The sequence below is a fragment of the Cynocephalus volans genome, chromosome 7, assembly GCF_027409185.1.
Source record: "Cynocephalus volans isolate mCynVol1 chromosome 7, mCynVol1.pri, whole genome shotgun sequence".
In the NCBI taxonomy this organism is placed as follows: domain Eukaryota; kingdom Metazoa; phylum Chordata; class Mammalia; order Dermoptera; family Cynocephalidae; genus Cynocephalus; species Cynocephalus volans.
The window spans coordinates 161045845-161068281 of NC_084466.1; the positions used below are offsets into that span (position 1 = coordinate 161045845).

At 58.5% G+C, this 22437-nt stretch overlaps 1 protein-coding gene across 1 annotated transcript in view; it reads right to left on the bottom strand.

The window, feature by feature from the left end:
- STK32C (serine/threonine kinase 32C) overlaps nucleotides 1-22437 on the bottom strand; it is a 90543-nt gene that overhangs the window by 44811 nt on the left and 23295 nt on the right. The window contains exon 2 of the mRNA XM_063103064.1: nucleotides 1102-1157. Coding sequence (XP_062959134.1) covers nucleotides 1102-1157 — 56 coding nt within the window. The remainder of the gene's footprint in view (nucleotides 1-1101; nucleotides 1158-22437) is intronic.

A 22437-nucleotide genomic window follows, 5' to 3' on the forward strand; every position in this document is an offset into this window, starting at 1 on the left:
CTAGTTCCAATCTTTTCAGAGCACTCGTTAAGCCTCTATGAGTTATAATTACCCCCAATCTCCAGACATCACAGTCGGTAATCAGGAGGTTAGATCTGGCCAAGAGAAAACTGAAGGAAAGTACAGGATTGGGGCCCAAGCAGGCCCATCTGGAGGACAGGAGAGGCAGGGCCACCCGAGACCAGGATGAGGACAGGGACGTGGCCACTTGCGTGCATGGTGGTGTCCCCCACATGCCCTCAAGGAACAGGTATGAGCACACTGCTGCTACTCTGGTCACCAACAGCCTTGAAGGGTCCCAGTGGCTCTTGGATATGGGCCTCAGCGTGGGGCCAAAAGGTGGGTGTTGTAGATTGCATTATGTCCCCCCAAAACTCCCTGAAGCTTGAATTGTATGCCCCAAGTTTCATGTTTTAGAAACCTACCCCCACTGTAACTGTTAAGAGGGTGGGAAATCCTATTATGGTAATTGAAAGGTGGAGCCTTGATGAGGTGATTAGATTGCAGGACTGTGCAGTAGTGAATGGATTAAAAAGGTGGTCAGGGACGTGTTTCTGAGGGCTTTAAAAGGAGAGGAGCGTCTGTCTTTCTCTCTCTCTGCTCTCTCTGCTTCCACCATCTTGCAATGTGAGACCCCTGGGTCACTGTCACCACTACCAGATGGACTTTGTACTTCCCAGTCTCAGAAGCTATAAGCAATAACTGTCGCTTGTCTTTATAAATCACCCAGTCTCGGGTATTTTGTTTGCAACACAAATGGACCATCACAGTGGCCTCAGTAGTCAGAGTGGGTGGATGTCAGGGCTGTCCCTGCAGCGGCTGGGCCGTCATCACCCTCAGCTCCCTGCTGCACTGCAAGACCCCCCAGATCTGGACTAAAAGGCGTTCGTGAGCTTCGCCGGCAGCCCCTCCTGACGCCCCATCACTGCGGCCTGCTCGGCGGGAGGAGCGTCCACACCCTCCCCGACACACCTGGAGCCCACCACCCAGGGGGGCCGGCTTCCCCAGAAAAGAAAGCAAGCAGGTGGGCTGTGGGGGGGCGCCCTTTCAGCACCGCAGTCCCGCCACGGCCTCTGGCATCCCGCAGAGGCTCCACCTTACCTTGCCGAAGCTGCCCTTCCCAATGGCCCGCAGGATCTGGAAGTGGTCAAAGTTCACTGCAGAATAAAGCAGAGGGACGGTGGTGAGGTAAAGCAAAAGCCCCACGCCTGGCACAAGCCCCCACCCTCAAGCAGCTCCACTAGCTCGGCTTCATCCCACACCCCCAGCAACCCCCCATTGAAAGCTGCCCCAACCCATGGAGACCTGCAAGTAGGCAGGCCCCAGGGGTCTCAGGGGATGCCGCGCATGCACTAGCGGCCATCCTGGTCCTGGCCAGAGCCTCGAGAGCAGGCCACCCTCCACCTTGTTGAGTCTCCAGAGCAAAGGGGGGCATTTGCCCTCCTGGAGTTCCCTGGACAAGCAGGGGAGGGTGAGGCACAGGGCTGTGGCTGTGTCAATGACCACGTGTGGCGCGGAGCACCTGCACCTACAGGACGGGTGTCCTAGGCCTGTGTGAGGCCACAAAGTCACGGTTTCTATTGACTTTGTCAGTGGGACCACAACTATGAGCCACTCCCCTCCTGGAGGACAGCTTACTGACTGTCACAACCCTCCTGAGAACCATAGCCGCCCCACTGCCCCACCAGGGTATGCACCAGCTGTCCCCTAGAGCGGCAAGCAGGGACCCGCGCAGAGTGAGACATTCTGCCATGTTTCCCAGACCTCCCCCACACGTTTTGAACCCATAGGATGGGAACCCTCAATGCCAACACAGGTTTCTTTCCTCCCTCCTCTTCGGCTTCCCACTCCCAGGCAGGGCCCGTCTCCACCATGGATGCCCCATACTCAGTGGCCTCCAGGGATGGGCCCCTCCAGCTAACTCCCAGGCCAGCAGCTGGCCCTGCCTGTGCTCCCAGGCCTGTGCACCCCAAGTCTGCACCCCCAGGTCTGTGCTCCCCAAGTCTACACCTCCCAAGCCTGTGCCTTCCCGGTTTGTATCCCTAGGTCTGCACCCCAGGCTTGTACACCCCCAACCCTATGCACCCCAAGCCTGTGCCCCCCAGGCATGTGCCCTCAGGTCAGTGCTTTCCTAAGCCCACCGCCTTAAGCTGAAAGACCACTGGGTGTGACTCTGTCCCCCGTCCTTGAGGATGGACACCTTGCCTGTTCTTGTCCATCTGAACCCTGGTGTTGGCGAGTGCCCAGAACTCCCTGGTGGTGGAACACCCTGGGGAAGGGCACAGGCATTTTGAAGTTTAGGTGGAAACGACAGAACCATCCTGTCCCCTCCTCCACACACTGACTGCTTAGAGCAGAGGGCTGTCATTTGTCCCCCAGCACAGCAGGGACCACCAGGGAGCAGTGGAGAGGACACTCCCACCCTCAGCCCCCTGAGCTCCGTGTCACCCCCAGTGTCTGCCCCGTGATGCTGCTGTTCTTTTCCCACCACTGAGATGGCTGGGTGCAGATAGGGACCCACAGAGGCTGTGGTGCCTGGAGCAGAGGTTGAGCCAGGCAGAAGGTGCAGGACAGGCGTCCTGGGAGAGGGTGCCTGCGCTGGGCCCTCCAGGACAAGTGGGCATCAGCCAGGGGAAGTGCCCCAGGCAGAGGGACCAGCATGAGCAAAGGCCAGGAGGGACCCAACCCCACCCCACGCCCACAGGGTGTGGACGGAGTGGGAGCAGTTCATGGTGAGCAGGGGTGCGGGGCTGTCGCAGAGGACCTGGGGGTGTTAGGGAATGAGGCTGGAGTGATCTGTGGTCAGATCTCCAGCTCGTGGAAAGGAGTTTGAACTTGACTCTGCAGGGGTCGGGGAGGGGCTTTGATTTAAGCACCTTAGAAGGCATGTGCCGGGGAGGGGACAGCAGATCTGAAGCAGGAGGGTCTGGCCAGTGCAGGGACGGAGACGAGACCGGGTGTACTGAGGCGGCTGCTCAGGGGGTAAGGGGGGAGGGGGGAGGAGGCCGCCAGGCTCTGGAGGAGTGACCAGGTCTGGGAACCCCTGAGAATGCAACTCCAGGCCGGGCTGCCACCAACCCCAGGGGCCCCTAGGGCCCTGAGGCCTCTGTCCCACTGGCTGAGCTCCCCGCTGTACCCAGCATGTTCACAAGCTTTGTCCCCTCCATCCTACACTACATTGCAGCCCCTTCCCCAGAAAACCTACACACCGCAGCCGTCCCGTGGGCTGGGACCACCTCCGCTGCTGGCATAACTGCCCGGCTCTGCCAGATGCTAATGGAAAGCCAGCCCTCCATACCAGGGACAGAACTGGGGGGGGGGGGGTACAGTGGGGATGCTCGGACGCCATCCAGCGGCCAGACCCCAGCACGCCACAGCCTCCTGGAGCCTCAACACCCTTGCCCCACGTGAGGCCGGATGCAGGACAGCTGCTCCTCTCCAGGCCTGGGCAACACTGCACGGGGTGGAGTCTGCTGCAGGCAGAGGCCAAGGAAGCTGGTGGACACCAGCCGGGCTCTCTGACCCAGCCCACTCGTTCACGTCCTCAACGGTCTACGCTGCTGCTGACTAGCAGCCGGGGTGTGCACACAAGGTCCACACTCACGGGGCCGTGGCAGGGGCTCAGTCCTGCAGGGGCAGCGTCCTGGGAGTGGGACAGTGCCGAGCTGGCCCCGGGGTCTGAGGCAGCCTGCACCATAGTGCAGAGAAGACCCAGGGCTGGGCCCAGGACCCTCCACCTGTGCCGTCCCCACCAGGCCCGGCTGCTGCTGTCTGGAGGCCGTGGGCCCCTCCCTTGCTCCTCAGAGGCAGAGGAGCCCTGGCCTGCACACAAGCCCAGGTCAGGGCAGCCTCGGCCACTCCCCACACAAAAGCACAGACGGAGGGCAGTGTGATAGGACCCCATACAAAGCCCCCATGGGCTCAGGCTCCAACAGCTTGTGTAGGGGTGGGTGTGAAGCTGGAGAAAAGGGGTGTCCAGACCCGAGCCCTGGAGGGGAAGCTGATGCCACGCACACAAACCCACAGGACATAGGTCAATCCCTCCGGGTGTCCTGGGGGCCTCCGCCCTCTTGCCCACTGACCCTCCACCCCTCCTGGTCAGTCCTGCAGCCCCCCAGGACCACCCTCCCTGTACGAGACACCAGCAGCTGCCTGCACCTGGAGGGCGTTCCTCTGGCACCCCCACTTCTTCCTGGGCCATTCAGGGCTGGGTCTTGGCACCGTCTGAACAAGGACTCTGGCCAAAGATCTGGTGAGGACTCATGGGACCCACTAATCAAGCCAAGGTCAGAGGTCCCTGCATGAACCACAGGCCAGGCCCATTCTAGACCCTGGAAGAATGTAGGGAAAATGCAGGGAGACGCCCTCCCGGAGCAAACTCGCTGGTGTGGAGGAAACAGACACTCAACACAGCAGATGCCAGGCACCAGGGAAGGACACAGTGAGGAGGGGGACTGCGTTTTTACAGGGTCACTGGGGAGAGGTTTCTGAAGCTGACATTTGGGCAAAGAAGTGAGGGTGTGAGCCCGGGGTGCCTGGGTGACGGCGGGCCGGGACGCTGTGCTGCGTTCTTCAGTCTGACTTACATCATGTGACACCGCAGTACGCGCTCGTTGTCTGCTACATGCCTCCTAAACTACAACGTTTGTAAGGGGGACGCTAACTCAGCTCCTAACAGTCCCCTCTCACGTTTACGCCCCTCCCTCCAGGACCCGAACGTGACTGCATGAAGGAAAGGCAGCCTGTGTCGCGTCCACACAGAGACAGCACAGCTCGGAGCTCAGAGCCCACTGGGACCCTCCTTTTTGTACAGCCAAAGTGGCAGGGCACAGACTCTTCCCAGTACAGACAAATATTTTTAAATCAAGGGTTTTAAAAATATTTATTCTTCAAGGAGGTTTCTGTCTGGCAGAGCTGGCAATTGGAGCCGCTGTTGCCATGAAGACAGGCCACTGTGGGCCAGCCGAGTGCCACAAGCAGAGGGGGGTCTCCTCGCCGGTGCAGCCTCCTGCACCTCCCACGGCACCCAGGGAGCCACACACGTCACCTCCAAGGGCCTCCGGCTGGGTTCACAGCACTGAGCGCGCCTGGCAGTCATGGATGGATTTTCTCACACGTGTCAGCACTAAACCCCACAGGCCAGACCAGGCTTCTGGGGGCTTGTCCTCCCTGGTGTGCGTTTCACAACGTGCTGAGGGAGAATCTCCTCCAACCTCCAGCTTCGCTAGGAACAAGAAAAAAAAAAGGGAAGAGGGAAAGACCAGCAGCTGGTTTTTAGAAAGTGGTGAACGCGCCTAATGGCATCTTTTCTGTTTCCTGTGACTCTGCCAGTTGCTGTGACTGTGCCGTGAACAGGCGTGTTGTGAAACAGGAGCCCCTGGCTCATCGGCCTGCATGTGGGGGGCATGTCCCTCCCAGGGCACAAAGTTGGTGTCACACATCGGTTAAAGGCAAGAGGAAGTCACGATGCTGGCTCTTGTGCAGCTACCACAGACCTAAAGCAAAGACCTCAGGTGACATTCAAACACTTCTCCCCTAACAATAAAGTGACAATCTGCCCTTTGTGCACACCTGGCCAGAACCTTCTTCCCCGCCTCCCATCGACCCACCTCAGCACGGATGGAGCCTTTTCCAATAACAAACCGTCCTTAGGAAGGCTGTGAGATGTCTGGTTAAAACGTTGCCCTTTCATAAGCCAGGGCTTTTACTGAAACAGACAAGAAAATGCCCCCAGTGAGAAAAGCAAAGAGAGAAGATGGCCCTGGGAGAGTAAAAATAGCCCGCTACAGAGCACCGTGAGTCACCGCTATTGTCATCAGCCACACAGCGAGTGCGCCCAGCCAAGGCTTCCCCCACAGACCTGGAGGGGCAGCCCTGCTCCTGACACCCCTGTCCTGGCCTGATGCTTTCGGAGGCCCAGGAAGAAAGTGCTGTACGCAGTTTGCAGAGAAGCCACATAGAAGCTGAGCTGCGCACGGCCACAGGCGAGTCCCGGGCTCAGAACCACAGCCTGGGACATTTCCCTTCACAGCCTGCCTCGTCTGGTGATCTAGGGGAGGTCCTGGACCCCAGAGTGTCCTCAGAAGAACCGAGAACTCCATACCACAGGTGGGAATTATTTACAAAGCCGTAATAACAAATCGAATGTTGCGAGTTGCTGAAATTCATACAGAAGTCAATTAAATTCTATCATGTATCCTATCACCCAAAAAAGTCTCGCGATGAAGACAATCATCCAGTCCGACCCTCTGAGGCCTTGGCGGAAGCTCTGGCCCTTCCCAGGGGCTGCCCGGGGCTCAGGGCTCAGGGCTCCTCCCTTGGGGCCACCAGCGGAGGGGTCGGGAGCGGGCCCCACAGCTGCTCGCTGCAGCAGGAGTGCCACCCTGCCCCCGGCGCACGGGCAGGACACCCACACACGGACATCACCCAGCCACCTCCTAGACACACTGTGGCCTTGGCCTGCTCACCATGGCCTGCCGGGGAACAAAGACCCCACAGGCTGAGGGGGAGGCCGGGCAGACCCGGAGCCAGAGGCAGGCACTGGGAGGACAGCGGAGCGAGGGCCCTGCAGATGCCCGGTGAGGCAGCGTGGCCTTGGCGTGGACGAGGAAGGACAGTTTTCTGCCTGACCCCTTGCAGGGCCTCTGAGCCACGGGTTTCCCCTGCAGGTGTCTTGCTGGAGACCCCGGGGCAGGAAGGTCAAATGCTGGGAGTGAGGAGCCGGGCAGCTGCTCTGGCTGATCCTCGGCGCCTCCGTCCAAAGCAGGGCTGGAAGCCACACGGCCACGCCTGAGCACCCGGGCGAAGCCATGCGTTCTGTGTGCTGCCCGGAGCCCGCAGACCCCCATGGCCCCCTCCGCATTATCCACTGTCCCCGCCCAGCCAGGGCAGGACCTTCAGCCTGCACCCTCCCCGGAGCCCCGGCAGCCGGTGTGGCCTCCCAAGGAAACAGGACAGCTTCTCGACCCCCCACGCCCACCCCACCCACTGCCACCTGAGCTTCTGGGGTGGGGCTCCATCCTCAGCAGACACCGCTGCCCGGCCAGGCCACAGGGGAGCCTGTGCTTGGGGCCTCTTGTGCCAGGGGCCTGATCAGGGCAACAAGGCCCTCCCCTGTCTTTTCTGCACAGCAGACACCGTCAGGATGCAGCACCTGCCAAAAAATGGAGCTGAGGCCTCAGGATCTCTAGGTTCCAGAACAATCCTGGCCTCTCATGCCCAGAAATGTGGCCAGAGGCCTGGGTCCTGGTACCTACACCCCCCAGGCTGGTACCGCTGGGGACAGCATCCTCACCTGTCCCCCTCCCCCCACCTTTACTTATAGTGAAAGCTTCGGCCCATGAACACATTTCGTAGCAACTTCCCAGACTAGCACTGTTTATCCTGGTTCCTGTCCAATCCGAAATAACCTGGAATTGTGTTCTGGTGTCTCATATTGACATCCTCAGACAACACCGGAAACTCATAAATTAGTGATGAGCCAAACAGCCGGATCAATAAAGTCTCTCCGGGCCGGCGTCCTCAGCTCCTCCAGGCCCGCGGGGAGGCCTCCTGGGATAGGCAGGGAGCCGCCCCGTGGCAGCCGGGACCTGGGATTCCTGGCTCCCCATCTCCCATAGTGGGGGAGGTCTCCACCCCAGCCACCCAGCAGGGTCTGCTGTTCAAGACCTGGCTCCACCCCCCACTGCCTCCACCGCCCCAGGTGCTCAGCACCCCCAGGACCTCAGACCTGGAGGACCCCAATGCCATGTGGTCCCCTCATCTGATGAGGAGCCTTCCCCTGGGACTCACAGTCAGACGTGCAGACAACAGGAGTGCACGGGGACCCTGAGCTGCGGGGCAGACAGCCCTGGACCAGGGAGGGGGGCTGGGAAGGGGAAGGGGGTACAGACCTCCTGAGCCCTGAACCCCGAACCCCGAGGCGGGCTTGCCAAACAAGGCACAGATGGTGGCCGGTCAGGGCAATAGCACCACTGGACGAGGGTGGGGGTCTCAGGAGCCTGAACCTGCCTGCCCCTCTGCAAACGCACCTCCTTTGCACACTCAGCCCCAGTAGGGGAGAGAGGTGCACACTATACCTGCCCTGGAGAGCCTTGGCACCCCCAGACTCGGGCCTCCACCGGCTCCTGGTGCCTGTGCTCAGGGCAGGGCAAGTGTGCAGCTGCAGGAAGGAGCCACACCTGCCCCACTGGGAGGTACAGGACCCAAGTGGTTTCTCCGGTCCAGGCGCCCCCTCCCAGAGTCCGAGGAGGCGGAGGGGCCCAGCTGTCCCAAGCCTCGGCTGACGGGGGGGCAGGGCTGCAGGGGGGAGCCAAGAGAATGGCCCGGCAGGGTGGCCTCTGGTCCCTCCTCAGCCAGGTTCAGGGTGGCTGCTGGGCACTTGAGGTGTGCAGGGTGTCTGACAGGCCCAGCCTGACAAGGAAGGGGCCCTCCCTGCTGCCCCGAGTACCTCCTCTCCCAGACCACCGCTGCCCCTCCCGCGAGGGCACTGCAGGGAGACTCTCAGCAGACGTGAGCCCTGTATTTGGACTCCTGTGTGCTCAGGGTTGATGTCACTGTCCAGCAATGAACCTGCCAGGGTGCAAGTCAGACCATGGGCATGGAACGGCAGGAGAGGAAGGGGCAGGGCCTGGTGTGGGGAGTTCAGCCGCTCCCAGAGTCTGTGTCAGCAATGCCCCAGCCCCTACTGAGGGTGCATGTGCCCAGCAGGGGCAGTGGAGCAGGCAGAGCCCACAGTAGCCCTGGCCCAGGGGCGGCCAGTCAGAGCAGGGCCTGCGTCTTGGGCTGCACATGGGGCTCAGGGTGGTGCCCGGCTGGTAGGCGCTGGTGGGGGGTGAGTCCCTGTGGATGCGGGAAATTCCCTAGAAACAGCCCAAAGTCAGAGCATCCAGAGGCCAACACTCGTGGAGAGATGAGGCTGGGCCAACGGGCAGGATAAAGCCCATCCATCCATCCATCCATCTGTCCTTCTGTCTGCCTGTCTGTGGCATCTGGGCTCCTGCCATCGTCTCCCGCAAAGGAACACAGAGGGGCTCCTAGGAGGCGGCGGCAGCTGACAGCCAGGCCCACGCAGGCTGGAGGGAGAGAAGCCCCAACCCAGGACCAGCGAGAGCCAGGCTGGGGCTGGGGGCTGCAAGGAGCTCACGAGGCCAACGCCGCCCCTGCGGTGCACCTGCAGGTGGGGACCGGCTGCCGAGGCTGTGCCTGGCACGGCAGGAGCTTCATTTCCAGACAGGGCATGAACTCAAGCTGCACTGTCACACGCATTAGCACTTGTGCAAAATAGAAAACACCTTTCCCAAAACTGCCAACAGCGTGCAAACGTTCTCGCAGCCTCCTTTCCCCTAAAATGAAGCGCAACCATAGCGACCGGTGCCCTCCTTCCAGGCTGCTGGCCAAGGACCACAAGGGATCCCGTGTCTCCCCAGCCCCAGCCACCTGCTGAGGAAATGAACGTGTCCAGACTGGCGCTCACCTGGGCGCTGGGCCCCCACCGGTCCCGCCCAGACACCCAGAAGACAGGTGCGGCCCTTCTGCAGAATCCCTTCTGGCCCACCCAGCAGGAACACGGGTGGGGTCTCAGCACCTAGGGCCTGGGCGCCAGCCACTGTCCACATAGTCCCCAAAGGAGCTGGTCGCTGCTTCTGAATACGCGCATATCTGCTGTCCTTTTTAAGTGGCCGGGGCCTCACAGCTGCACATCGGAGGGTCAGCCTGGACCCCATGACCAGGAGCACCCCACAACAGAGCACCCAGTGGGGCAGCGAAGGCCTTGCAGGGTGTAGACTATTTTACACACTAAAATTTCATCCCATGAACAGACCTAGGGTGAGAATGAGCTGTTTCATCAAGAAAGAATTTTATCCTAAAAAGGCTAATGACAGACGGCAGGAAATGTTAACTCTAGTGAAAAGCATTCACCCCACGGCACACACAGGAGGCCCCTCACCGGGGACCAGGGTGCAGAGCCGGGGGTGCGGACGTGAGCACAGCCAACTCCCCCAACCGCTGCACTCGGAGCCTCTCTGGCCTGGATGGGGGATCCCAGCAACCTCCACCCAGAGGGCTCAGAGGACAGAGGGGCCCTGGGGAGGGGCGGAGCTGTCCCAGCTCCCACCTCTTCAGTAGCCCAAGTCCTGCTGTGGCCCCTCCGCAGGAGCAGACCCTCAGGGTCCTGCCGGCCCATCCATGCTGGTGACAGGACAGACACTTCCTGCCCGTGGCCATCAGTTTCACCAATTGCACTCTCCTTGCACCCCCTATCCCCTTCCCCCGGACAGAAGCTTCTTGCTCAGAACACACCAGCCCCCGCCTCCTTCCTGCTCACCCAGGGGTCCTCCCCAGACACTGTCTCTGCCCCGGCAGCTTGTGAGGCAGCCCAAGTCATAGAAGAGGGAGTTGCACAGGACGACTTAAGGACAGCTGGGGCTGAGAGGCAGCCTCGGACAGAGGGGAGGAAAAGACAGAGGACACAAGACCTATCAATGCCAAACGCTGGCCACTGGGATGGAAGTGACCCACGCAGGCTCCGAGGCCCACCTCACCTGGGACGCATCCATCAACACCCAGGCATCAGCCACGGCCACTGCCTGCCCAGGAGGCACGTGCAACGGCTACAGTCTCGACACCCCAAATCTCAGACGCCATCCTGCTCAAGTCCTGCCCTGTCCCACACTCCACCTCCCCCACACTCCACACTCCCCAGGAGGGCTGACCACACTACAGCCCCCAAGTCTCGCAGCCAGGGACCCGGCAATGTCCCCCACGTCCCCTGACAGACAGAGGGCTTCCGGATGCTCAGGAAGCAGCAGAGGCAACAGGCAGAGCACAACTGAGGAAGGTGTCTGTGGACTGTGAAAGACGGTCTGCACCTGTGCACACACCCACACACGCTTACACACTCACACATGGATACCTTCACACTCTCATAAACACAACACGCCCGCACATGCTCACAGCACACGCTGATGCTCACAGCACATGCTCACACTCACAGCACACACACTCAGCACACACTCACACACTCAGCACAGACACAGCACACACACAGCACACACATTCACAGCACACACACAGCACATGCACACACACAGCACACACATTCACAGCACACACACAGCACATGCCCACACACAGCACACACATTCACAGCACACACACAGCACATGTCCACACACAGCACACACAGCAAACGCTGTCACATAGCATGTCACACACTCACAGCACACTCACAGCATATGCATTCACAGCACATGCTCACACAACGCACAAAGCAAACACACAGCACATGCTCACACTCACAGCAATGCTCACACTCAGCACACACAGCACACGCTCACAACACACAGCACACGCTGACACAGCACACACACTCACACTCACAGCACATACAGCACATGCTCACACTCAGCACACACACTCACAGCACACACATTCACACTTTTAAATATTCATGACACTCACACGCTCACCGACCTTCACACTCGCATACACTGGCCCAACATGCAGAGGTTCTCAATCCACCACCCAGCTCAAGAGATGCCTGGGTGACTCCTACTTGCCTCAGTTTCCCACTTGACCTGCCCTGCCCTGCCCACAGCAGCCCCTCCCCACATGCCCACTCTCTGGGTGGCTCCCAGCTCCTGCCCTGCACAGAAAGGTGGGGGCCCGGACTGTACCTGCAGTGTCTGCAAACAGCGCAGTGAGCGGCACATGCTCTGCGACCTCGTGCCAGCAGCATCACAGTGCCACTGTTCCCTCCGTGTTTGGTTTTCCCACTCACATGGGAGCGAGATTCATCCACATCGATCTGTGTGGCATTGTTTGCAATAGCATGGAACTGCGAGCATTTCTGTGGAGTCCCCAGTGTACGTGTTTCCTGTGGCTGCTGTAAAAAATGACCACCAACCTGGTGGCTTAAAACAGCACAAATGTATTCTCTTACAGTCCTGGGGGTCAGAAGCCCAACACGGAGCTCAGTGGGCTAAAATCAAGACATGGGCAGGTGCAGAGGACTCAGTGTTTTGGGGTCCCCCAAAATTAGTGTGCTGAGCTCCCAACCCTCAGGGGATGGTGTCAGGAGGTGGGGCCTTTGGGAAGTGATGAGGTCAGGGGGGTGGAGCCCTCCAATGGGGTCAGTGTCCTTATAAATGAGACCCCGATCACCCCTGCTGCCTCATGAGGACACGAGAAGAAGACACCGTCTGTGAACCGCAAAGAGGCCTCAGCAGACACGGAATCTGCTGGTGCTTTGATCCCCAGCCTCAGAACTGTGAGAAGCAAATGTCTGTTGTAGCAGCACAAAAGGACTGAGACCACAGAGCTGCCTTCCTTCCTGAGGGCCTAGGGGAAAGCCCACATCGTGCTTCTCCAGCTTCCAGAGGCCGCTGCGTCTCTCCATGTGGAGCTGCCTCCCGCCCCGGGCCCTCCCCTGCCCTTCCCCCGTCCCCAGGTCCTATGGGAGAGGGGAGCCTGGCCTTGTCCCCAGGTTTGGCTCCATATGCCGGCACCGCCTGGCAAGGCCATCGGTGGGGAGCATCCTCACTGTGCTCAGCCTCGGCCAGCACCATCCCTGCCCGGCACCCACTGCCACTGTGAGCAACAAACACCCACCCCACCCCTTCCCAAACCCATCACTGCGAACTTCAACCCGGAAGAAAACCGTCTCTGTTTGGAGACTAACTGCTCCGCGGGACTCTTTTCAAAATGCAAATTCGTGAGGCATCATCCTTTGCATGATTAAGACATCCTGGTAAATTAGGGCAGGTCCCGGCCCCTGCCCAGATGCCCAGTGGCTCTCACAAGTGCACAAGGACAGGCTGAGCTCCTCGCAGGACAGAACTGCAAGCGATGCTGGATTCCCTGCTTTTTCACCAGCCTCCACTCATACAGTGCCAGGCCAGGCCTGGGAGCTGGGCCACCGGACTGACACACCTTGGCCTGCCTCAGGGTACACTGGATGGCACCACAGAGTGGGGGAAGGGCCTAAAACGAGTCTAAGAAGTCTTCCTGGAGGAGGGGCCCTAGGGCAGGTCCTTTGGGCTGACTGGAGGGAGCTGGGTGCTGGGAAGGGGGTTCCAGGATGCCTGTGGGGAAGGGCGAGGCTGGACAGGGTAAGGGAGCAAACTGCAGAGGGAGGGCCTGGTGCCACCCAGAGAGGACTTTGTCAGCCCTGGGGAACAGGGTGGAGCTAGACGGGGGTTCCATGAGCAACCAGATGCCCAGGGTGCCAGCGTGGGTGCCACATGCTGCCTGACTGGGAAGGACAGGGAGTCTGGGCAAATGTTGCACGTGTGTGTGCACAAATGTGTGTGCCCATTGATGTGTGTGTGTTTACGTGTATGAGCATGCACTGTGCTTGTGTGTGTGCACATACATGTGTGTTTATGTGTGTGTGTGTTTGCGTACATGCACACATGTGTTTGTGCAAGTGCACATGTATGTGTGTGCTGTGGTAGGGACCTGTTGTATGTGTACGCACGTCTGCATTTGTACTGCATGTGTGTGCTTGTGTACGTGCATGTCTGTACATGCATGTCTTCGTTTTCAAGTACACGTGTGTGTGTGTGTGTGTGCACACCAAATGACCAGCGACCGCAGGCCTGACATGGGCCCCATGCCCACCGAACTTCCGAGCTCACAGCATGGCACAGTGGGACTCTCACCCCCAAGGGCTCCCACACCCCCTCTTAGAGGGCCGGGGAAAGCCAGCAGCCCAGGGGCTCCTGGCTGACACCCACCTGTAGCTCTGGTTAGACTAGATGCTGCTTTTACCCTTTCTCCCCAGGAGACCCTGGCCAGGGAAGCATTCGCACCCTCAGGGCACCCTCCACATCCCAGCCTCCTACAGTCCTGGGTTGGGTGGGAAGACGGGCCCTGCGCCACTTTCCTTCCATCCGGGGTAAGAGGCAACTGCCACCTCAAGAAACCACACCAGACACCTCAGAGCTGCCCCTGCAATTTCCCCGCAGGGAGTAACTATGGACTTTCTGGGACATGGAACCCTGCTGGGCACATCACTTAATGAAGGAGCTGTGTGTTTTCAACCAGCCTTAACAGATCCATCAGGCTTCTTGTGGCAGCTGGTTGACTACTGACCCACTCTGGGGACTGCCACAGTTTCCTGAGACTGGCGAGTCTCCCACGTCTGCTCCAGACTGAGGGCAGGACCCACATCACCAAGGCTGAACACACATGTCACAAACACACATGCATCAAGTCTGGTTCGGGGAAAAAGTCCAGGCAAAAAACTCCAGTGCTGTTAAGAGAGGGTCACAAGGCTCAGGGCCCTGTGTCAAAGCTGTCCCCGAAATAACTCCTCAGATAGAGGACGTGTCCTCCACACCCCATACTGTTCAGATGCGGCCACTGGCCCCGAGCAGCCCAGCCTGGACCCCGAGCCTGCTCAGCCAAAGGGAGACGCACTAAAGCCCCACCCTACAGAGCCCAGCCACGGGTTGGGGCAGCAGCGGCATCCGCACAGGTGGCCGCCTGGGCAGACAGAGACAGGGCATCATTTAGGGTGACCACATAGGAAGGGCAGGCAGCAGCACCTCTGCTCACAGCCAAGCCAGGGCCAGTGGGAAGTCACCCCTTGTGTCCCCTCAGCCCCCACTGGCTCCCATGAGCAGGGGAACAATCACCATCAGAGACCAGCATGGCACACGCCAGGTCACCAAGGCTCCCTGCCCCTTGCACTGCTCCCGTGGACCCCCAGCGGCCATGGGGGTGCCATTTCAGCAAGGCACAATGCACACCCTCCTGGCCAGCTTGTGACCCCCATGCCAGGACCCGGACACCCAGAACCACCAGGCCACTTGAGGGACACACTGAATCCCCACAAGCAAGTCCCAGAAGACAACACAAGCAGGACAGCCTCTTCATAAAGTTCGAACACAAGTGAGACCAGGCATACATATGTGACGGAAGTGTCTACAGCTGAAGGGGACAGCGACCACAAGGTCCAGGCTGGAGTCTGCCCTGGGAGAGCCCAAAGGCTGGGGATGTTGGTAACGCTCCAGCACAGGCTGGGACACGGTCCACGGTGCTGATGAGTTAAAAACTCAAATACTCATTAACAATCAAAGGTACATTGACAAGTCTGCCTCCCTCAAGGAAATGTGCATGGCCCCCAACGTGGTGTCAGACACAACAGACACAGATCCTGGCCAGGGGGCAGACGGCCAGGAAGGGAGTCCAGGAGGGCTCAGCTACGGCAGGAAGGGGCTCCTCACGAGATGCTGTCGTGAGAAACGGACCACAGAGAAAGCAACCCCTGAGAGAGCCGGCAGGTGGAAACAACCAGGTGTCCACTCCTCACGAGCAGATAGCAGGACGTGAAGGACCACGCAGTGCACTATCAGTCGCCGCTGCAAGAATGAGCACTGACGCATGTGGGATGGGGTGAGCCCTGAAGGCACCACGACACGTGAAAGAAGCCACACGCAGCGACCACGCGTCCCATGATTCCACTCATACGAAACGTCCAGCGCACACAAATCCAGACACAGAAGGCAGCTGGGTGGCTGCCAGGGCCGGAGGGAGGGGGTGAGAATGACCGTTTAATCGGAAAGGGGTCTCCTTAGGGGGTGGTGACAGTGATTGAAGTTAGGTAGTATATGCGTAAATAGTACGTTCACAAACGTCCTAAATGCTGCTGAGTTGTTCCCTTTAAATGGTTGATTTTATGTTCTGTGAATTTCATGTCATGAAATAGTAATTTTTTTATAGTGACCCACAACCAGGTGGGCTGAGGCCCCTTGAGGGAAGCCTGGTCACTAGGTGGCCCTGTTAGGATGGCCCGTGGTTATGGGGAAGGGGGTCGGAGCAGGCGTTTGGGCGGAAGGTGCCCCCCGAGCTGGGAGTGGGCCCATGGGGCGGGCAGGACACATGGCGAGCTGGGAGCCTCCCGAGAGAAAGGGGATCGGGGCTTCTGCTGTGTCTGGCACTGCTAGGATGTCTCTGCTGGATGCAGGTGGCCAGAGGTAGAGCTCCACCAAGGAGGAGGAGGGTCCCTGAGAGGCTGGACACCGTCCTGAGCCCAGGGAGCCCCTGAGGGGCTTGGACTCAACAGGAGAGAAAGGGCCCCAGGAGGGAAAAAAGACACACGTGCCCCACGGCACCTACTGTCACCCAAAGCCAGAGATGTGGGACCAGTATGACAGATACAATTTTCTCTTCTTCAAGGTGATTCCCCGAGGCAGGGGCACGGAGGCAGGACAGTCTTTAATCGTATTTGTCCTTGGTGCAAGAGGTAAAAAAAACATGTAAATAGTTAAGGCAGCTTTATTCTGATTCTTGTACTTTAAGCTAAACTACATCAAATTCACAAAAATGCAAGCTCCATCCACCAAACCTATATTTTATTTGTACTCAGGCTAGTTTCATAAAAGGACTCAGGGCCGCACCACTCTCCTTGGCCCATCTGTGCATCAGAACAGCAGGAGGCATTAGGAGCTGACATGGCCACTGGTGGCCCCTGGGGAGGAGCCACAGGGTGGTGCAGCCAGCCCCGTAGAGTCACCCACCAGGTGACAGCCCTACTGGGCATGGCTCTCCACCCACAGCAGCCCCAGCTCTCTGGGGGATCCAGGCCTGGCCCATCAGAGTGAAGGCATCCGGTGAGACCCAGCCCTGGGCTCCCAGGACTACAGGAGATGTGTCCACTGGGATCGCAGGGGCAGAACATAGCCTGGAGGAGCCTGAGGGACGTCCTGCCACAGCGCAAGGCCAGCAGAGAAAACAGCAGAGCCGAGAGATGGAGGATGCGCCCTGGAGGTGGCCTCCTGGACCGGCCAGTTACACCCTGACTCCTCCCATCCCTCTGACCCCCGCATTGTCTCCCTGCTGAAGGCTCTCTAAGTCAGGATTTAGTCATGGGAAGCCACAGTATATAAAGAACTCCTGCAAATCAATAATAAAGTGACAAATCATTTAAAAATGGCCCAAAGACCTGGACAGACACTGTCAGAAATAGCATCTGTGTTTGCCCCTGGGGGTGAGGGGCTGCCTGGAACAGAGCACGGGGGAACTTTCCAGAAAGATGGCAATGCTCTGTGTCTTGACTGGAGTCTCGGTTACACAGCTGTGCACATTTGTCAAAACTCATCTGTCCATACACTTCAGATCTGTGCCCTTGACCGTAATTATACCTCAATAAAAATACATAAAATATACATTATATACAGTGGGAGTTGTACATATCTAGTGTACATCGTGGGACACAGACATTTACCATCTGACAGCAGGAAACTGAGGCTCACTGAGGTTGAATGACCAGCCCATGCTCACAGCCAACAGCAGCGGCAAGATCTAATTCCAGCCTCCGGGACAACAGCTGTGCCCGGGGAGAAGGTAGGACAAGCCAGATGAAAGCAGTTGTGAGGTGCTGGGGGACAGGGAGGAATGTGGAAGGTGGGGAAGGTGCTGGTGTAAGGGGAGGCCAGTTCCTGGGGGGCGGTCAGAAATGCTCTCAGGGGAGCAGAGTATGTGGGGTACACTCAGCCACTTGAGGGGCAGCCCTGCGGTCAGAGCAGTGAGATTCCTTAGCCAGCCTTGGGGCCTGGGATGGCAATGGAGGCTGGGGGGCTGCTGAGGGGACAAGGCCACAGAGGAGCCCCAGCTCACCACTGAGCACCAAGAGCTCGGGCTGTGCCCCACTGTAGTAAAGCAACCCCAAGCCAGGCTCACACACAGTCTGAGCATCCCTGCCCAGCCCAGCCCCAAGCTTCCTCAGCCCCTTCTCCCCCACCTGGCTTTTCTAGCCCATGACCCACGTGTCCCAGGCTCCATCTGGATAGAATGAACCAGCTGCACCACCCCGTTTAAAAGCAGTGCACTCAGTGCAGGACACTGGTCTCCTTTCAGGGTGTCTTGAAGCCTGGCCAAAATGGGAAACGTTTGCACAGCACAGAGTTCACTTTTATCCTTTGATACACCTCAGATCACACCTGTGTGTGTGTGTGGCTATGGGTGCAGCTTTATGCATTTGTGTGCAAGTATGTGCTTGTGGGTGCATCTCTGTGAATCTGTGTGCATGTGTGTTTACCTGTGCATGTGTCTGTGTGTGCATCTCTGTGCCTGTGCATGCGTCTGTGTTTGTGAGCACGTCTGTGTGCATGCATGTATGTGAATGAATGTGCATGTGTGTGTGCACACAGTAGTGGGGCACAGAGGCTCTGCACAAGGTCTTCTCGAGTGGGTTTATTATGCACCCGGCCTCATCTGACATCCTGTGCGGAGCTGCTGTGGGAGGGCTTGGGAAAGTGAGTCGAGGTCAGCACGTGGTCTCGCAGCCATTTATCACCACCTCTGCTTTGCTAAGAGCCGCCGCCTCCTCCCTGGGCTGGCTGCTGGATTCATTTATCCCCAAAGCACAAAGGCTGCTGGCCAGGCTGACAGGCCGTGGACAGTCTTGCTCCCACGTGTTGGCTTATAATTCAGACCTGGAGCATTCCTTGCCTCGCCTTGCAGAGGTGGGGTTACCCCGAGGTCCCCTTCTGCCCTGGCCTCCCCAAGCACCCAACGGAGTGTTGCCTCCAGCAGCAGGTGGGAGCAGCTTTCCCGAGCCTGGGAGGTCGGTGCTGGCAGGAGAAGTGCAGGGAGAGTCCTCAGCCTGTCACAGCCAGGACAGCTGACAGTGACCTCTACACACGAGGCCTCTGCACCCCCGTCTGCGGCCTCCATTCTCCACTCCCTGCAAGCCTGGCCCCCACCTGCCAGGTCCCACGATCTCCTGGCAACCACACAGATGTAGACAAGCTGATCCCTCCTGCCGCTGTGGGTCATGGGAGGGTGTCCCTCAGCCCACAGACCCCATCAACCCCAAATGAGTAGGAGGGGCCAGAAGAGCCGGCCACACAGCCCCTAACCCTGGAACCTGCGAACGTGTCCCCACACATGGCCGAGGAGGCTCTTCTGTGCTACTAAGTGAAGATCATCCTGGATTGTCCAGGTGGGCCCCAAGTGTAACCACAGCTGTCCTTACAAGAGGGAAGGGAGGGAGACACTGCGACCAGGGAGGGCCACGTGAGGACTCAAGCAGATGCTGCTGCTGTGAGACCGGAGGAAGAGGCTGCCAGCCACGGCAGGCAGGGAATGCGCCCTGAAGCTGCAAGAGGCAGAAAGCCTCCTCCCCTCCCTGTCACCCACCCCCCATGCTCCCCACCCCACACCTACTGAGCCAGAATTGCTGTGAGGGGGGAAGATCTGGAGTCTGAATCTTTTACAACCTCCGAGGCCTAGAGAGCACCTGTCACAGCTGTGCCGTGCCCAGGCCACGGGCATGGGACACATGCCCATGCACGCTCACACGGCTTCTCCCAGGCTCAGCTACAACAGCAGAAAGAGAGCCCAGAGCCCGTGTGCAACATGATCGCACGCATCACACAGGGCACATGTGTCATGGGATGACTGTGTCTCCTCGAATTCACAAGTTGAAGTCCTGACCTCTAGTACACAGAAAGTGACTGTATTTGGAAATAAAATCTTTGAAGAGGTGATTAAGGTAACCTGAGGTCATACAGGTGGGCCCTAATCCAATAAGACTGGTGTCCCTATAAGAAGAGATCAGGACAGACGTGCAGAGGACACAAGGAGGAGATGCCATCTGCCAGCCACAGACACAGAAACCCACCTGCCCACACCTAGATCTTGGACTTCCAGCCTCCAGAACTGCGAGAGAATAAGTGTCTATTGTCTGTGCCACCCATAAACAGTCTGAGCAAACTAACAATGTTTCAAACCTGAAATTCAAATCAACACGCCTTAAATTGAGATCCTTGCTTCTCCCCAGACCCCACAGCTCCCCCCAAAGCCTTGGTGAATAGCAACTCTTCCAGCTGCTTGGGCCTGCTGAATGAATGAACAAATGAATGGGTAAATGAATGAATAAATGAGCAAATGAATGAATGAATGAGTGAGTGAATGAGTGAGGGAACGAGTGAGTGGGTGATTGGAAGACAGATCAGAAAAGCCCTCCACATGTGCGCTGACCCCAGCCCCACACTGATGGCACCCGTTCTGCCAACTGGGCTTTTCACTCTGGACTGCTCCTGGCCAGACGCTGGGCCTCGTTTACTTAATTTTTAAGCCCTGTGGGAGGTCGGAAGCTCACAATGCATTTAAGCATTTACAAGATGGAGTGGGTGATGTGCAGTGTTTAGACTGAAATGAGGATCTACAAAGGCAATGTGATGAGTCTGCAAACACCGAGGGGTTGTGCCACAGGACAGGGCCTGGACCAGTCCCCACCAGGTGGCTGGAAGAGGGCGGACAGGCAAAAGAGGGAAGCAGGTTTAGCTTGGTGGGCAGGGACCCCACACCAGGGCTGGCCTTCCCCAAAACAGCCTGTCCTGCGGCCACAGCCCCGTCCACCCCTGTGCTTGGCCAAGCTGGGGCTTGTGGGGGGGCCAGGCAAAGGGACGGCCTGCGTGGCAGAGGAGGCCCTGCTTCCTGGGAAGCCATGTCCTGACACAGGCTTAGTCTAGCGCCAATCTGCGCCAAATGTGGAAAAGGACAACACATCACGGCTGAGGAAAGCTGCTATTTTAAATTCCATCTCACGGTGAGTGCGCAGTTTTACTTCAGACTTTTTCTGTGCAAAGAAATCTGCACGTGCTTTTGATGGAAAGTCGATATCTGAAGATTGACAAACCACATGGTTGCTTGTTTTGTGGGAAATGTGTGCTGACGAAGCTGCACGGGCAGCACCCCGGGCTGACATTTACCCAAGACGTGGAGATCTAACGATCTAACGGGGCTTGGCCTGGAGCCTCCCAGCCCCTCACCCAGACGGGAGTCTCACTCAGTGCGTCCTTGGGCCACCCCAGTCCCTTGGGCAAATAGCCTGTCTGCAGAATAAACCTGGCTGAATACAACCACAGCACTCCACGACCAGAGCCAGAAGGGCCCTGAGACATTCCCCAGTCCAACACCTCCACAGCAGGGGAGACTCCCACCCAGGGACCCTGCAGTGCGGGATCAGCAGGAGGCCCCCAGGAATGCGGCTAGGGCTGAGTCCTTTCTGGGGGTCCTGAGAGAGAACCTCATATGTATCCTGTCCTCCCACTCTCTGGAGGACACCCCAGCTCCAGAGCAGGGGCAGCTGCACCTCAGAGGAAGGCAACAGTCACGACAGAGCCCTGAAATCAGCTCCACGGGCCACCTCCGAGGACCTAGCACCACCACACACAGGACTGCAGTGGGTGCATCCCTGAGTCCCCCGAGGACTGAGAGCCAACACTACGAGGAAACAAACCACCGCTCCTTCCTACAAGCGCCCAGGGAGCCGAGGCCCCGTGGGCGCTGACCCTGGTGCTGCCGGCTCCGGGCCTGGCTCTTGCCAACACCCGACGCCCACCACGTCTCTGAATGCCGCAGCCCCCGCGGGGCACCCGCATTCACTCACACAGCCCCAAGGGCGGCAGGTGGGACTGGGGTGCTGGCCCCGCAGGGACGAGGCACCACTGTCCACAGGAGAGGCAGTGAATCAAGCAGCAAGAGTAAGGTTTGATGAGGGGACAAGGGCACACGAGGGGACCCAGGGGTCATGGGGTGAACCGGCTCTGTTTGCCCTTGGGGGGAAGCCACATCCTGGCCTGGCCTTGGAGGGTCTAGGCTTGGTGCCACAGACAAATCATAAGAACCAGCTCCCTTTATTGGGATCCCAGCAACGGGGGAGCCCACGAAGCCCCGTGATTTTACTCCAAAATTTCATTACAGTCTCAGTGCTTATTCTTTTATTTTATTTCTGACTCATTTTCTCTAGACGTGTTTCCCCAACAATGTGATTTTGCAGCAAAACCAAACTACTGAGTGGCCAACGTCCAGCACCGCTACAAGCTACTCGTCCCCGCTCGTGATTTCAAATTGGACGGAGGAGGGATTCTGGGCCCCAGACTTCCCGCACTTCCTCTCAGGCTCACTTGATTCTCTTTCCCCTAGAAACCCCCTCAAGTACCCCCTCAGCTGAACTCTCCTTGTGGCCCAATGTTGCCCCACCCCCAGCCCCAGCATCTCTGGGAGGAGGCAGAGCTGCTCCTCTGCAGGGAGAAGAATTATGGGAGGTCCCATCTGCCAGACAGTCCCTGCCCTGCTTGGTGGCTCACAGCTGTCCGCTCTGGGCTGGGAAGCAGAGAAGACAGAGACACTGTGACAGAGAGACGTGGGCACTGAGAGTAGGGGCGCCCACGCTGGCGATCTGCCCTGCTCCCAGCCTTCGCTCACAGAGACTTTGCACACGATTTTCTAGATGACCAATTTTCCAGTCCACAGAGAGTCAGAAGGTGGATACAACACTAGAAAACAGCAGAAAGCCAGCAGGAGAAATTTTTTCAAAGGACAACAAGAAAAGGTATTTTTAAAGAGAGTCATGAGATGCTAAAAGGCTGAGCAGCTGGACCGGTTTGTGTCCCAACCCTACAAACCCCGGTCACCTGC